Below are 17,491 nucleotides of genomic sequence, written 5' to 3'. Positions count from 1 at the left end.
TGATGTGACCAACTTTCCTCCCCTACATCTGGATATTAGTTATGTAATAGCTTCCTTTGAATATTGCAGAACATAGAGTCTCTGTGCTTTCTAATTCGTATAATGCTTGTTACTGGGAAAGGCTATATAGAAACCAATCATTGTAGGAAACAGGCTAGACACACACATGTCCCCTGTAAGGTTAAATAAAGGTAATCTTCCTCTGGATGGTGTTAAAAACACCAATTCCAAGTCTTAACCTTCTGATTCTCATTTTAGATCCCATCCATATTATCTTTCATTGTTAATGTTTCCCTCTTTCCTTTAGCAGATTTTAATATAATTGATAGAATTTTGTCTTTAACTATTACAGAACTATTACGTATATTTGTAAGTTTGCTCCTCTTATAGCCGCATATCCAGATATTATCAGTTACCTTACCCAACTTAGCAAGAAAACTCAACTAATCTCTTCAACTAAATATTGATATTTTTAAAAAATCAGCTCTATTTGTAATGGATAGTTTTACATTAGAATGATGGATCTGCTGTTTCATATCCATAAGTCTAGGTTGTTTTTAAATGAGAACATGAAGTATTTTATCTTTTGTTTTGAAACAATGTACTACTGGTAGTACTGACAGGCCTTCAACTTATGAATGTCCTTCCTCGGCCTCTTTAGGGTGAGGATTTTTAGGTATACTATAACAGGTCCAACAGAAATTATCTGTTCTGTTCTGCTGAGAGTAGTGTAAGCTTAAATCTTACACTTAGTGTAAGCTGCTAGTCTGTTTAGAGATTGAGTCATGATTTATGTTAATGGGAGTTTTGAATTATTAATATACTGTTTCATATTTTTATTACATATTCTTAAACCTATGAGCCAGTGTGTAAGTATTGTAACTAAATAAAACAATGCACTGGTTCCTGTTTGATGGACATGTAAGAGTGCAGAAGAGGAAATGTTTATGTTGAAAGAATTGCCTTAATCAAATGAAAGACAACATGAAGTCCCTTTTACTGGAGGATTTATACTAACATGAATTGTAATGTTAGTAAACTCTAAGGACAGTGGGTTTTCATATCCCTATGAAGATAAAAACCATCTAGCCTGGTGCTGTTTCTTGAAGACAGAATTAGCCTTTTAACCTTTTTTTATTTATCCTAAAGTAGTGACACTAAGTCATCAACTTACTTGAATAATGGATAATGAAGTATGAATTATATGTAAAATAATTTAGCTAGGCATGGTTGCACATGCCTTTAAGCCCAGCACTTGGGAGTCTGAAGTAGGAGTCTCACAAGTTTAAAACCACCCTGGCCTTTATAGCAATATGTTGTCTCTCAATAAGTAAACAAAATACTCATTTTCTTTTTAATTAGCTTAAATGTAAGCTGATACCAGCTTATGTTCTTATTTAAAGTTCATTAGCTGCAGATGATTTTTGTTTATTGGTTGATTTTCAAGAAAGTTTTGCTATTTGTCCATTATGAGATTGATCATACTTTCTTCAGAAATTCTAGATGAAAACCTAACTCTGGCATTCTCCTTCCCTTTTGAGTTTTTTCATGCTCTCACTGCCCTGTGTAATGTAATTATATAACAGAATATTTTAGTGATAGTTAAAGGACAAAGTTAAATAGCATTTTAAAGGTTGTTTAAATCTGATGCACAGGCACCAAGAGTGGAAGCACAGGTTCTTCTGGGATCTTTGGTTTGCTTCCCCAACTTATACTGTGAGCTGCCTGCTCTGCATCCCAGCACGCCTGACATCGCCGTGTCTCAGTTCACAGACGTCAAGGTAAGAATAAGACGAGGTACAGTAGATGTATTCTGTCTTCTCCCTTTCCTTTTTGATATCTAGTAATTAAAGAATGTTAATGCTCCAGGCATCAAACTAGACTGTCTACTATGAGCAAAGCCTTTTCAGGTTTCAAAGCTTTGAAACCTTTTCTCATTATCAAGCCTAATCACATGTCTGACCCTTAGGAGTCATTCTTTAATTTACTGAACATGTGTTGAAGTAGCATGTGGCCCAAGACCTCTGCTGCTAATACAAGCTTCTAAAATAGGGATGCCAGACTAAAGCTAAATATTTTGACTTCCACTTTCTATTTCTTGATAAATTCTATCAAAGTGATAGAACTTTTCTGCTATTTGGATTGGAAATTTCCTATACCTGCAGCATTAAAGGGCTTGCACAGTCACCAGGAGCAGGCATAGCAGTGAACCCTGATTAGAAAACTAGAAAAAGATTGTTCGGAACCTCTGCAGAAGTCAGCCTCTGTTTAACAAGGAAGTATGACGTGATCACATGTTTAGTCCTATGAACTCATTACCTCTGAGAGTAGGATGGAGGGGAGTGCTATGAAAAGTTCTGTTCAGGCTCTGTGCCCAGCAGTGTAAACCACAGTGAAGAGTTCTGTGACTAAGTCCTTTAGTTACAGTTTTCATGATTTGTTAGTTACTTTTTAAAATAATGCTAAGATGTTATTAAAGAAGAAACTGTTTATTTACCCCCTAGAGTAGTGTCTGGCCCAGAATGGCCGACTAATAGATATTTGTTGAATTAGGACATGAAATCTTAGTCATTCCTTCTGTTTTCTTTTTTCCCTTTCATTATTCCTTTGGTTTCTTGTTTTAGGAACTTATAATTAAAACTGTCTTAAGCTCAGCAAGAGACGAACCCTCTGGCCCTGCACGGTAAGTCAGTTATTCTTAAGCCTAACAATTAATATAAATACTGTTCTTGGGATTTTGTAAAAATTGATTGCCACATTTCAAATTATTACAGACTTCTACAAGTCTTCCTTCTCCATAACTAAATAACTAAATAAAATAACTTATTTTAATCTTCTTTAAGTACATTTACTTAATCATCATATTTCATCTGTTATTATTCCTTATGCAGTACTTTGAACTACAGCAGTAGACATCAGTGTTCATTAAAGTATATTATAGAAATTGTATATAACTAAAGAAATAGTTTATTTTAATAGCCACCTTTTGATCTTGATTTTTAATAGACTATCAGAAGATTGATACTTTCCCTTTCTTTTCATGTGTGTATGTGTGCTTACATGCATACACATCTATGCAGTACTCCTGCATGCACATGTGTAGGCCAAAGGAAGACATCGGGTGTCCTCTACTTCTATCCACTTTATTTCATTAACACATGGGGTCGGTCTCTCACTGGTCACTTAGCCAAACTAACTAAAGGACACAGAGACAGTATCCAAATTAACAAGATCAGAAATGAAAAGGGAGACATAACAACAAAAACCGAAGAAATTCAAAAAAACCATCAGATCCTACTACAAAAGTCTATACTCAACAAAACTGGAAAATCTAGATGAAATGGAAGTTCTAGACAGATACGATATACCAAAGTTAAATCAAGAACAGATAAACTCTCTAAACAGTCCTATATGCGCTAAGGAAATAGACGAAGTCATTGAAAACCTCCCGATCAAAAAAGCCCAAGGCCAGATGGCTTTAGAGCAGAATTCTACCAGACCTTCAAAGAAGACCTAATACCAATATTCCTCAAACTATTCCATAAAATAGAAACAGAAGGAATACTACCTAATTTATTCTATGAATCCACTTCCTTTTCTTCAGCTAACATTGAGTAACTTCATCACCATCAACTAACTTATAGAGTAACAAAGTCTTTGATTCTCTTAAACAGTGAATATATGGTTAGTTATGTTTTATTAAAGTGTTTGTCCCCTGTGTCATTGCTGTCTTTCCCCCCCAGATGTGTAGCACTTTGCAGTTTAGGTATATGGATTTGTGAAGAATTAGTCCACGAATCTCATCATCCTCAAATTAAAGAAGCACTGAATGTAATTTGTGTTTCATTAAAGGTAAGAAAACTATAATGAAATATATTGAAATTGTTTAGAACACATGATTTTTCCAAGGCATTGAATGATCATTCTTATCTTTGTTATTACATTAACCTCTTGATTCTGACTCACTTTAAGAATGGTTACACTCTTAAGTTCATTGTTCTGAACTTTTCTGTATTTTATTTCTTACCTAGATTTAAAAAAAAAAGAAACCAGCATATATAGGAGGAAGGTGGGTGTGTGTGTGTGTGTGTATGTGTGTGTGTGTGTGTGTGTGAGAGAGAGAGAGAGAGAGAGAGAGAGAGAGAGAGAGAGAGAGAGAGAGAGAGAGGAGAGGTGGATGGGAGAAGGAGAGAGAGGGTGGATAGGAGAAAGTGGTAGGGTAGAAGGTAGAGAGGGAGAAGTAGGGAAAGAGGAATGTATGTGTCTATGTGTATGTTGAGGGCAGAGTCACAGTCATGGGCAACAGGGACAAGCAGAACCACCTTCCCAGACCTCTTGGTTTTTTAACTAATATTTTTGTGATTAATCGCTGATCTTCCTAAATTATTGAAGTTTTTTGCTTTTGGCTTTACTATTAATAATATTCTCTTTATAGTAATAATAGAATTATATTCAGGAGTAGTAATCTTGGGGCTGAAACTGTGGCTCAGTGGTTATGAGCACTTACTTTAAGAGGACCCTGAGCTCAATTCCAGAGCATCCAGATGGCAACTCAGAACTCTCTCTAACTCTAGTTCCAAGGTAGCCAGTGTCGTCCTTTGGCCTCCTCGGGTACCAGGCATGGTGCACATGCAGACAGAACACCTTTACTTATTAAGAAAAAAATAGTGATAACCTAGTCATTTGGAAAGTCTGAATTAAATTTTAAATTTTTATTCTATTTTGATACTATTCTGGGGGTTTTTTTGGGGTTGGTTGGTTGGTTTTGGTTTTGTTTGTTTTTTCTGTTATTTTTTGAGACAAAGTCTCACTTTGTATCATAGGCTAAGCTTAATTTAATAGAACACTCAGACTGTCAGTGAACTTATGATTTTTCTGCTTTAGCATTCTGAGTGCCAGAATTTCAAATATGTCTCATTGTTCCCTGCTTATATGAATGTATTTTTAGTTATGAAAGCTTATTATTTTTATCTTAAAGCTTTTAATTCCATCTGTTTGAGACTAAATATATAATTTACATAGTAAACACTTTTGAATCATACAAGTTAATTGACAGATATTTCTGATTTTATGCTATGTTTGAGGCACTTTGTTAAGCATAATGGAGAACAGAATAAAAACTACAAATACAAGTTTTAGGAATGTATGGTATAATACCTGAAATTTATGATGAAAAGAAACATAAAACTTTAAATTATCAGAAGCTAATATTGATGAATATGCATGAATAAATTTTTATAACAGTGATTTTTGTTGTTGCAGTTTACTAATAAAACAGTTGCCCATGTAGCTTGTAACATGCTTCACATGCTGGTTCATTATGCACCTCGACTTCAGACTTACCAGCCTGACTCGCCCTTGAAAATTATTCAGGTTAGTAAGTTTTCGTTATTTTTTATTATAGGCTTGTAAAATTTTCCTTAAATATGGATACCTTGAAACATGAGGTTATTTTAAAAGGTACTAATTTTCTTGTAAGATAAATGCTTATTATTTATTTTATCTGATGATTTCTTTGTATTTATTTACATTCCAGCCACTGCCCCCCTCATGGGGGCCTCCCATAGTTCCTCATCCCATTCCTCCTCCCCCTTGCCTCCAAGACGGTGCTCCATCCCCGCCAGGCCTTCCCTTCCTTGGGACCTCAAATATCTCAAGGATTAAACTCATCTTTTCCCACTGAGGCCTGACTAGGCAGAGCTCTGCTATATTTGTGTCAGGGGCCTCAGTCCAGCCTGTCTATGCTCCTGGTTGGTTTTTAACACCCATTCATGATAAAAGTCCTGGAAAGATCAGGAATTCAAGGCCCATATATAAACATAGTAAAAGCAATATAGAGCAAACCAGTAGCTAAAATCAAACTAAATGGAGAGAAAGTTGAAGCAATTCCACTTAAATCAGGGACTAGACAAGGCTGCCTACTCTCTCCCTACTTATTCAATATAGTACTCGAAGTCCTAGTGAGAACAATCAGATAGCGAAAGGAGGTCAAAGGAATACAAATTAGAAGGGAAGAAATCAAAATATCACTATTTGCAGATGATATGATAGTGTACTTAAAAGCAACCCAAAAAGTTCCACCAGAGAACTACTTAACCTGATAAACAACTTCAGCAAAGTGTCAGGATATAAAATTAACTCAAAAAAATCAGTAGCCTTCCTCTACTCAAAGGATAAACAGGCTGAGAAAGAAATTAAGGAAATGACACCCTTCATATAGTCCCAAATAACATAAAATATCTTGGTGTGACTTTAACCAAGCAAGTGAAAGATCTGTATAACAAAAACTTCAAGCCTCTGAAGAAAGAAATTGAGGAAGATCTGCTCAGAAGATGGAAAGATTTTCCGTGCTCATGGGTTAGCAGGATTAATATAGTAAAAATGGCCATCTTGCCAAAAGCAATCTACAGATTCAATGCAATCCCCATCAAAATTCCTACTCAATTCTTTATAGAGACAGAAAGAGCAATTTGCAAATTCATTTGGAATAACAAAAAACCCAAGATAGCGAAAACTATACTCAACAATAAGTTCTTCTGGGGGAATCACCATCCCTGACTTGAAGCAGTATTACAGAGCAATAGTGATAAAAACTGCATGGTATTGGTACAGAGACAAGCAGATAGATCAGTGAAACAGAATTGAAGTCCCAGAAATGAACCCACACACCTATAGCTACTTGATCTTTGACAAAGACGCTAAAACTATCCAAAGGAAGCAAGATAGCATTTTCAACAAATGGTGCTGGTTCAACTGGAAGTCAGCATGTAGAAGAATGGAAATTGATCCATTCTTATCACCATGTACAAAGCTTAAATCCAAGTAGATCAAAGACCTCCACAGCAAACCAAATACACTCAAACTAATAGAAGAAAAAGTTTTTCCTGAACAAAACACCAATGACTTATGCTCTAAGATCATAATTGACAAATGGGAGCTCATAAAACTGCAAAGCTTTTGTAAAGCAAAAGACCACTGTCACTAGGACAAAACAGCAACCAACAGATTAGGAAAAGATCTTTACCAATCGTACATCTGATAGAGGGCTAATATCCAAAATATACAAAGAACTCAGGAAATTAGACTCCAGAGAGCCAAATAACCCTATTAAAAATGGGGTACAGAGCTAAACAAAACATTCTCAGCTGAGGACTATCGAATAGCCAAAAAGCGCCTAAAGAAATGTTCAACATCCTCATCCGGGAAATGCAAATCAAAACAACCCTGAGATTCCACCTCACACCAGTGAGAATGGCTAAGGTAAAAAACTCAGGTGACAGCAGATGCTGATGAGGATGTGGAGAAAGAGGAACACTCCTCCATTGTTGGTGGGATTGCAGACTGGTACAACCACTCTGGAAATCAGTCTGGAGGTTCCTCAGAAAATTGGACATTGAACTACCTGAGGACCCAGCGATACCTTTCTTGGGCATATACCCAAAAGATGCTCCAGCATACAACAAAGACACATGCTCCACTATGTTCATAGCAGCCTTATTTATAATAGCCAGAAGCTGGAAAGAACCCAGATGCCCTTCAACGCAAGAATGGATTCAAAAAATGTGGTACATCTATGCAATGGAGTACTAGTCAGCTATCAAAAACAATGACTTCATGAAATTCATAGGCAAATTTAATGAACTAGAAAATGTCATCCTGAGTGAGGTAACTCAATCACAGAAAAACATACTTGGTATGCACTCATTGATAAGTGGATATTAGCCAAAAAGCTTGAATTACCCAAGATGCAATCCACAGACCACAGGAAGCTCGAGAAGAAGGATGACTTTTTATTAAAAGGGGGGAAAATATCCATAGGAGGAGATATGGAAGCAAAGTTTAGAGCAGTGACTCACGAAATGGCCATTCAGAGCCTGGCCTACATGTGGCCCATATATATACAGCCACCAAAACTTGATAAAATTGATGAAGCTAGAAAATGTATGCTGAAAGGGACCAGATATAGATCTCTCCTGAGAGACACATCCAGAGCATGTCCAATACAGAGGTCAATGCTAGCAGTAAACCACCATACTGAGAACAGGACCCCCTTGGGGGGAATTAGAGGAAGTATTTAAAGACTTGAAGGAACTTGCAACCCCATAAGAACAACAATGCCAACAGCCAGAGCTTCCAGGGATTAAACCACTACCAAAAGACTGTACATGGACTGACCCAGGGCTTCAGCACATGTAGCAGAGAATAGCCTTGCTGGGGCATCAGGGAAAGGGGAAGCCGTTGGTCCTCCCAAGGTTGGATCCCAAGTGCAGGGGAATAAGGGTGATGTATAGGGGAATACCCGTGTGGGGGAGGGGGAGGGGAAGGAATGTGGCTTATGGACAGGAAACCAGGAAGGGGAATAACATTTGAAATGTAAGTAAAGAAATATATCTAATAAATATTTTTAAAAAGATGCATTTATTTTATGTGTGAAAGTGTTTTTGCCTGCATGTATGTTAGTGCATCACTTGTGTGCTTTGGCCTACAGAGGTCAGAAGAGTATAACATATCCTTGAAATGGGAGTTTCAGAAGGTTGTAAGTGGCCTGGTAGGTGCTGAGAATTGAATGACCTCTAGAAAAGCAGCCAGTGCTCTTCACTGCAGAGCCATTTCTCCAGTTCTCCACTATCTAAATCTTAAATATATTTTAATATATTAGTTCCTTCACCTCTTTATCTTACTTAAGAGAGAAGAACTAAGTAAAGCCTTTTTCTGTATACATTATTTATTTATGTAAATTTCTGGTTTGGATTGAAACAGTGATTCTTTGGTGTATGTGTACATTGTATCTTAATTACACCAGAGCTCACTTTCTATTGTAGGATTTGTATTGACATAAACACATCTTTAGCCTGTACACATATGCACATGCACCCTCACCAGCATCTTTACTACATTTGCACCATGCAAACAAAACTGAAAAGGCTGGGTTGTGGACATTGGTATCTGTAATACCAGCTGCTCAGGATGCTGAGTTGGAAAATAATATATTCGGAGGCACCCTGAGCTACTTAGTGAAACCCTATTTCAAAATAGTGATTTTTTTTTTGATGAGTTGTGGATATAGCATGATGGTAGCATACTTGCCAACCATACACAAGTGCTTAGGTTCAATCCCAATTTTTGCAAAAGAAATTGAAGAAAAGATAAGAATGGGGGCTAAAGAGCTGCCTCAGCAGTTAAGAGCATCTACTGTTCTTGCATAGGATTAGAGCTCAGTTCCCTGACCCACATCAAGTGGCTTAGAGCTGCCTAAGTCTCCAGCTAAAGGAAGGTCCAATGGCGCTGCCCTCCACACAGCCTGTACTTGCATGTATAGCTACATGTAGACAAACTTATATGCACAAAAGTTTTTAAAAAGCTGGGAACGGAGCTAGTGAGGTATCTTAGGAATTACAAGCACTAGCCTTCTGGAGAACGTGAGCTCAATCCCAGCCCTCATGTCAGGTTGCTCCCAACTTCTGCAGCCCCAGCTCCATGGAATGGGTACCATTATCCAGCTTCCTTGGGCACTCCTTAGACAGCATGCTACCTACAAATATTCAAATGCACTTATAAGTTAAAAAAGAAGATGAGAAGGAGGAGAAGTTAGAAGAAGAGGAGGAAGAGGAGAAGAAGAAGAATTAAGGTGTAGGGTGGAGAGATGGCTCAATAGCTAACAATGCTATTTTGTTGCTCTTTCAGAAAACCCAAGTTTGATTCCACACTGTAGCTCACAGCCATCTGTAGCTTCAGTTTCTGAGTTCCAGGGTCCCCAGCACCTTCTGACTTCCTAGGCAGTAATGAATATGAGGCACACACAAACATGCAAGCAAAATACTCTAGTAGATTAAATATCCCTTTAAAAGAAAAATCCTAGGAATGGTGCACATACTTGGAACCCTATCTACGTAGGAGGCATAGATCGCAGGAGACTTGAACCCAGGAGTATTGGTCATATTCTTTATTTCATACATTTATGTAACTTTTGGTGCTTTTAATATGTGTTAATTTAAAACACTCTTCTATCAAAGGGTATATTTACATATCAAGATTCATATCTTGAATATTCCTTTTCTGAAATGCTTGTTTACCAGAAGTATTTTAAAAGTTTAAGGTTCTGGTGGTGGTGGTGGTGGTGGTGGTGGTGGTGGTTGTTGTTGTTTTCCTGTCTTGGGATACATTTTATAGACTCTGTCAAATAACATCCCAAAAAATCTCAAATTCTCTAAAATCCAAATCTTTTAAGTTTAGAGACAGAGTCTCCTATTGCCCAGGCTGGACTGAAACTTACTGTATAGTTGAGGATACCTTAAACTCCTGGTCCTCCTGACCCTCTTGTTTGTCCCTCCCAAGTGCTGGGATAACTTGCCTGCTCCACCAAGCTCATTTTATGTGATTCTATGAATGCGACTCAGGGATTCCTGCATCCTAGGCAAGTACTCTACCAATCGAGTGAGATCCCCCACCACAAAAACTTTTGGAATACACTCTCAGATTTTTAGATTTTGAAGCATTTAGATACAGGCTTCTCAATCTACAGACAGTGAGATCTGGAAAGGCACTGGAATATGGTTCTTGAAGTGGTGATTTTTATAAATAATGATTTTTATAAATCCTTTGCCTCTGTCTTCAGATTTCCTTTAATGGAATTACACATCAATTGACTTTTGTCAATTGAAATGGTGTAAAATGATTTATCATTGGCAGGACATATATATGTAATTTTGGTTTCTGCATAAGGATCTTAAATGATTAATAGTTAAATTACTTTAAAAGCTTACGTAGTACAAATTAAAGTTACAGTGTATGGGTTAGATGCTGTGTTTAAATGTTATATTGATGTTAAACTTACAGCAAAAGATTTTATATTACTTAAGCATATAATTATTAAATTTTAAGGAATACAGGGAATATAATGTATTTTAAACTCATTTATTTGTTCATTCATCTTTTGCCTGCAGATCCTAATAGCAACTATCACACACCTTTTGCCAAGTACAGAAGCTTCATCATATGAAATGGACAAGAGGGTAAATTTAAAATTTTTGACATTTAATATGTATTTATCTTGATTATTTAAAGGTATAAATATTTATATGATAACTCATCTATGTTTAAAATGAAGTATAATATAACTTTTCATTACTTAGACATAAAAAGTTTATTTTGCAGACTGGAGAGAGGGCTCAGCAGTTAAGAGCACTTGTTGCTATTCCAGGGGACCCAGGTTCAGCTCTCAGAATCACATAGAGGCTCACTGGAGTTCCAAGGCCAACTCCTCCTTCTGGCTTCATGGCACTAGACACACATGTGGTGAACAGACATACATATAGACAATTTATGCACATTAAATAAATAAAGTTTATTCTAATTTTAAATTCATTTAAAATTCATTCTAGTTAATTTCATGGACATTTGACTGCCTTAAAATATCAGAGTAAGGAATCTTGGCAAACATTTTGTTTACTTATAACGATTTTACTATAATCTGTAAGATTATGAAGTCGTTAGAGATTCTGAGAAATTTACCACCTCTGAAGATAGTCACTGTAGATGTTATCAGTGGAAAGTAAAGATATTTATAATAAATAGAGTACAAAATATATTAGAAGCTTACCTCTTGTTTATTAGTGGTATCTTGTTTTTTTTTTTTAATTATTATATTTTGTGTTTTGAGACAGGGTTTGTCTATGTTGTCCTGACTATCCTGGAACTCACTGTGTAGACCAGGCTAGCCTTGAACTCTGATAGCCACCTACTTCTGCCTTTTGAATAGAAGGATAAGAAGTTTGTGGATCATATAAGGTTTTAGACTTTAGACTTTTTAAAGATTTGCATATATATAGTTGGCTGTCTTGGGGTTTGGACTCAAGTCTAAACAAAAAAATCTTTATTTTTTTTGTACATCTTATATATTTGAAGGTAATTTATGCAATAATTTAGTGTACCTACATTTGGACTACATCCTGTCATATGAGATCAGGTTTAACTTTTTTACTTATAGCAGCGTGTTAGTACTCACACAGTTTTGAATTTTTGAGGATTTTAGATTAGAGATTTTGTATTAAGGATGTTCAACTTATAATCTCCTTTTGTCAAGAGTCTTTCATTTTTGTGTGTATGGCTGCAGTATAAAGTCTAATTCTAGTTTGTAAAAATTTTGTAAGTAGTAAGTTTTCCTTTTATATCATCTTTTTTATGCAGTCATAGCTATTATGAAAAATCTATACTACCGAATTTTATCCTGCTTGCTTAATCCATTTTATTAATCATAAAATATATGAATATTGTTCTGTTAAAACTGGTTTGACAGAATTAAAACTACATTTTCTACTCCAGTGGAATTTAAAGATTAGAGGCACATGAGAGTTAGATGTTTGCTATAAAAAGTAGAAGAGAGCCAACAAAATGGCTCCCTAATTACAGGTGCTGCTACTGGGCCTGACGCATGCCGTCCCTGGGACCTGTATTTTGGAAGGAAAGGACTGGTTCCTGCAGATTGTCTCTTGACCTAACACTCACATTCACTCACACACACACACACACACACACACACATGTCTCTAAATAAGTAAAATATAAATAAAAGTTTCTGCAATACAAGATAGCATAGCTTATAGGAAGAAGTAATTATTAAGGGAGGAGAAGGGATTTTCTCAATGATGAGCAGGGTTTTCTACATAAGACAAGACCTAGAGTTATTCCAAACAGAAGGAGTAACATGCACTCATTGGTAAGTGGCTATTAGCCCAAATGCTTGAATTACCCTAGATGCACAGAACACATGAAACTCAAGGATGACCAAAATGCGATTGCTTCACTCCTTCTTTAAAAGGGGAACAAGAATACCCTTGGGAGGGAATAGGGAGGCTAAGTTTAGAACAGAGGCAGAAGGAACACCATTCAGAGCCTGCCCCACATGTGGCCCATACAGCCACCCAATTAGATAAGATGGATGAAGCAAAGAAGTGCAGGCTGACAGGAACCGGATGTAGATCTCTCCTGAGAGACACAGCCAGAATACAGCAAATACAGAGGCGAATGCCAGCAGCAAACCACTGAACTGAGAACGGGACCCCCGTTGAAGGAATCTTAGAAAGGACTGAAAGAGCTTGAAGGGGCTTGAGACCCCATATGAACAACAATGCCAACCAACCAAAGCTTCCAGGACTAAGCCACTACCCAAAGATTATACATGGACTGACCCTGGGCTCCAACCTCATAGGTAGCAATGAATAGCCTAGTAAGAGCACCAGGGGAAGGGGAAGCCCTTGGTTCTGCCAAGACTGAACCCCCAGTGAACGTGATTGTTGTGGGGAGGGTGGTAATGGGGGGAGGAAGGGGAGGGGCAGGGATTAGGTCGATGTTGACCTGGAAACCAGGAAGGGGAATAACAATCGAAATGTAAATAAGAAATACCCAAGTTAATAAAGATGGAGGAAAAAAAAAAAGGAGTAACATGTAGTCATGGAGATGAAAAACAGAATAATATATTTGGGGGAAATATGATGCAGTTCCATATCATAGACTGTGCTGTATATGGTTGACAATTGAATAACATGAAACTACAGAAATGGGAAATGGCTAGGTTTTAAAGGCTTTTGAATACAATAAGAAGAACCTTGGAGTTTTGTGGAAGTCTTTCTTTGAAATTGCTTTTCTTGAAGCATTTAATGTACAATGAAATAGGATGAATTTTGTGAAAAGTTGCTTTAGAAACAATAATGAGTTACTTAAGTGGAATAAACTTGTTAAAACAAAAAAAGTCTCTACAGTGACAATGATGTAAACCAAGGCTAAAGGTATGTAAATAGATATTCAGAAAGTGGGATCTGCAACCATGGAGAAATACAGGGAAGCCATAAGAAGTAGTGGAGGGAAATACATTTCTGTTTTCTGTGCTGTTCTCTTTGAGAGTAAGTCCAGGCAGACACCACCAGCAAAGCTATTCTGATTTGCCTGTTTAGAGAACTCAAGGACAAGAATAAAGCTGTTGCCATTGTCAACACAGAGTAGTATTAAAATTGTAGGAATGTATGTGTTCACTTACAGCGAGGTCCATATCTCTTACTTAGCCATGGGCTTGTAAGAGTATGAGTGAGCTCTGTATAAGCCAGGAATTTTAGATTCTGAGAGAACTTAGTGTTATTGGTGAATATGACATTGTAAATTTAAACATAGACACAGAGCTTAAAAGGAACCTGGAGATGGGGCTTACTTCTAGAGCACTTGCCTGGAATGCAACAAGTTCTGGGTTTGATCCTCAGCACTGCCAGGAAAAGAAAAAAGAGGAAAGATCATTTAAATCATGGTTATTTAAAAAGAAAAAGAAGGAACAACCCTGTCACTATGCACTTCTTAGGAATTATTTCAACTTTAAACAAAACTAAACTTTTATCCCCAACAGTCAGAGAAAAGATTTAGGTTAAATCGCCCACATTCATATAATTGTTACTACATATGAAACTGAAGAAAAGAACGTACCATTGGCAAATAGATTTTATTCTTTCTACTGACATCAATTCAAAGCTTTGAATTCAAATGTTCCATTCTAAGATGGAACATTTGATTTCAGGGTTTATTTGGGTTTGTTTATTATGATGCTGCAGATGGAACTCAGCCTCTTGCTTTGGTAAGCAAGCGCCCAGAACCCATAATTTGATGCTATAGGGAAGTTTCCGGCAGAATAGGCGGAGCCATTAATTAGTAATTCATCTCTCTCCTCCTTTAGTACATACTTGCTTTATCCCTCTGAGTGAAGTATATGCACAGTATGTACTACATATTACACACAGTGCATATAGACTTCGTTATGTTCTCCTAAGATAAAGGAGTTCTTTATAACCACGGTGCAGTTGTCAACATTTCGGTGATAACATTGATCTGTTAATTGTAATCTAATCTATAAATCTTAGATTTCACTAGCTAACTCAGGAATGTCCTCTATAACAAAAGAGTGTTCTGTTTATAAACATAATGTTATATTTTAAACTTTTTAAGAAATTTATTTATTCATTTTTACACTCCAGATTTTATTCCCAGTCCACCCTCCAGCTGTTCCACATCCCATACGTCCTCCTCACCCCCACTGTCTCCACAAGGATTTCCCCACCCCACCAGACCTCTGAACTCCCTGGGGCCTTCAGTCTCTTCAGGGTTAGGTGCGTCTTCTCTGACTGAACACAGACCCAGTAGTCTTCTGCTGTAAATGTGTCGGGGCCTCATCTCAGCTGCTGTATGTGATCCAGACGGTGATCCAGTGTCTAAGAGGTCTCAGGGGGTCAGGATACTTGAGACTGCTGGTCCTCCTGCAGGGTTGCCTTCCTCCTCAGCTTCCTCCAGCTTTTCTGTAATTCAACCACAGGGGTCAGCAGCTTCTGTTCATTGGTTGGGTGCACATATCTGCATCTGACTCTTTTATTGTTTGTTGGGTTTTTTGGAGAGCAGTCATGGTAGGTCCCTTTTTATGAGCACTCCATAGCCTCAGTAATAGTGTCAGGCCTTGGGGCCTCCCTTTGACCTGGATTCCCCTTTGGGCCTGTCTCTGGACCTCCTTTTCCTCAGCCTCTTCTCCATTTTCATCTCTGCAGTTCTTTCAGAGAGAAACAATTATGGATCAGAACTTTGGCTGTGGGATAGCAACCCCATTCCTCACATGATGCCCTCTCTTTCTGTTAGAGGTGAACTTCTCCCTCCCCACTATAGGGCATTTCATCTATGATCCTCCCCTTTGAGTCCTGAGAGTCTCTCACTTCCCAGGTCAATGGTACATTCTAGAGGGTCCTCTCAACCTCCTTCCTTCCAAGGTTACCTGTTTCCACTCTTTCTACTGGCCCTCAGGGATTCAGTCCTTTCCCCCCACCCAGTGCCAGGTCATGTTTCCTTCTACCCTTCTGCTCCCCCTTTCCCTCCCAAACCCCTCCCTCCCTCCCCTCCCCCTTTGTGGTTGCTTTCTTCTCCCTCCCAAGTGGAACTGAGGTGTCCTCACTTCGACCCTTCAGCCTTTTGACCTTTTTGAGTTCTGTGAACTGTACCTTGGGTATTCTACTTTTTATTTTGGCTAATATCCATTTATTAGTGAATACATACCATGCATGTCCTTTTGAGTCTGAGTTACCTCACTCAGGATGACATTTTCTAGTTCCATCTATTTGCCTGCAAAACTCAGAATGTCCTTATTCTTAATAGCTGAGTAGTATTCCATTGTGTAAATGAACCACATTTTCTGTATCCATTCTTCTGTCATGGAACCTCTGGGGTGTTTCCAGCTGCTGGCTATCAGAAATAAGGCTGCTATGAACATAGTGGGACATGTGTCCCTGTGGCATTGTGGGGCATCTTTTGGATATATTCCCAAGAGTGGTATTGCTGGATCTTTAGGCAGTTCTGTTTCCAATTTTCTGAGGAACCTCCAAATTGATTTCCAGAGTGGTTGTACCAGTTTGCAATGGGCTGTGTTTTCTAACAATTGTTGGTTCTCACAGCCATTGTTCTCATAGATGCCATGTGGTGAGACAGCTCCTTCAGCAAGGCTACACCCTTAATATTTCTCAAACAGTTCTACCTTTGAGGAACAAAGTATTCATAAAAGCCTTTGGGGGCCATTTTCATTTAAACTACTACAGATACTCTTTCTCTCTCTCTCTTATTTGGAGGGTTTTGGTTTTGTGAGGGTCCATTGGTTAGAATAGGATTAAACCTTGACTTGGAGAATTCATCTTTCAAGATGAACAGATCCATGCTGCTGCTACCTGGTTGTCACTTTCATGGATGGCACTAATTATTACTTAACATTAATTATAATTTTTAAGTCTAATACATAAGATAATTTTGTCTTAGGGTAAAAGTATTATGTCTATAATATTGTCTCAAAACTTAATGAAAGCTTTTATTTAATAAAGTGAGTAACTGCTTTCTTAGAAGATACTCAGTGAGCTATTACAAATTAGAAAAGGATGATGGACATAGCCGAGGAGAGCCTCAGACTGTAAAGTGATTGACATGCAAGCCTGACGACCTCACTTCAGGCCTCCAGCATAGCATAAAAAGCCAGGCTGAGTGTCTACACCAGTAATCCAGTGCTGGGAAACCAGACGCAGGAGGATACCTGGGACTTGCTATTTAGCCAGTCTAGGTGAGTCAGTGAGCACTAGGTGCAGTGAGGGATTCTGTTTCACATACAAGATGGAGAGCAACCGAGAAGACACTTAATACACATACACATACATAGGCACAAGAGAGCTGGAGATATGAGATGGAGCCATGGGTATAAGTATTTGTCACCAAGGCTAACAACCTAAGCTTAATCTCCAGAATCTACATGGTGGATGGAGAAAACAGACTCTCACAAGTTGTCCTCAGACCTCCACAAGCTTCATAGTACATCCACTCCCCACATACATACATACATACATACATACATACATACATACATACATACACACACAAAAATAATAAATGAATAGAAACAATGGAAAGCAGCTATGATGCTCGTATGTGAGCTGGTGCCT

General features: G+C 37.8%; 1 protein-coding gene across 11 annotated transcripts in view; it reads left to right on the top strand.

The window, feature by feature from the left end:
• Ralgapa1 (Ral GTPase activating protein catalytic subunit alpha 1) overlaps positions 1–17,491 on the top strand; it is a 356,627-nt gene that overhangs the window by 126,229 nt on the left and 212,907 nt on the right. For all 11 annotated transcript variants that reach the window (XR_004388482.1, XM_032907763.1, XM_032907764.1 and 8 more), the window contains 5 exons: positions 1,656–1,781; positions 2,625–2,683; positions 3,744–3,852; positions 5,263–5,373; positions 10,944–11,012. Coding sequence is in view for 10 of the 11 variants with exons in the window: in XM_032907763.1 (XP_032763654.1) it covers positions 1,656–1,781; positions 2,625–2,683; positions 3,744–3,852; positions 5,263–5,373; positions 10,944–11,012 (474 nt within the window). In the remaining variant the exon portion in view is untranslated. The remainder of the gene's footprint in view (positions 1–1,655; positions 1,782–2,624; positions 2,684–3,743; positions 3,853–5,262; positions 5,374–10,943; positions 11,013–17,491) is intronic.

The sequence above is a fragment of the Rattus rattus genome, chromosome 7, assembly GCF_011064425.1.
Source record: "Rattus rattus isolate New Zealand chromosome 7, Rrattus_CSIRO_v1, whole genome shotgun sequence".
NCBI lineage: Eukaryota > Metazoa > Chordata > Mammalia > Rodentia > Muridae > Rattus > Rattus rattus.
Note: the sequence above shows the minus strand (reverse complement) of the source record. Positions and strands in the feature narration are given on the sequence as shown.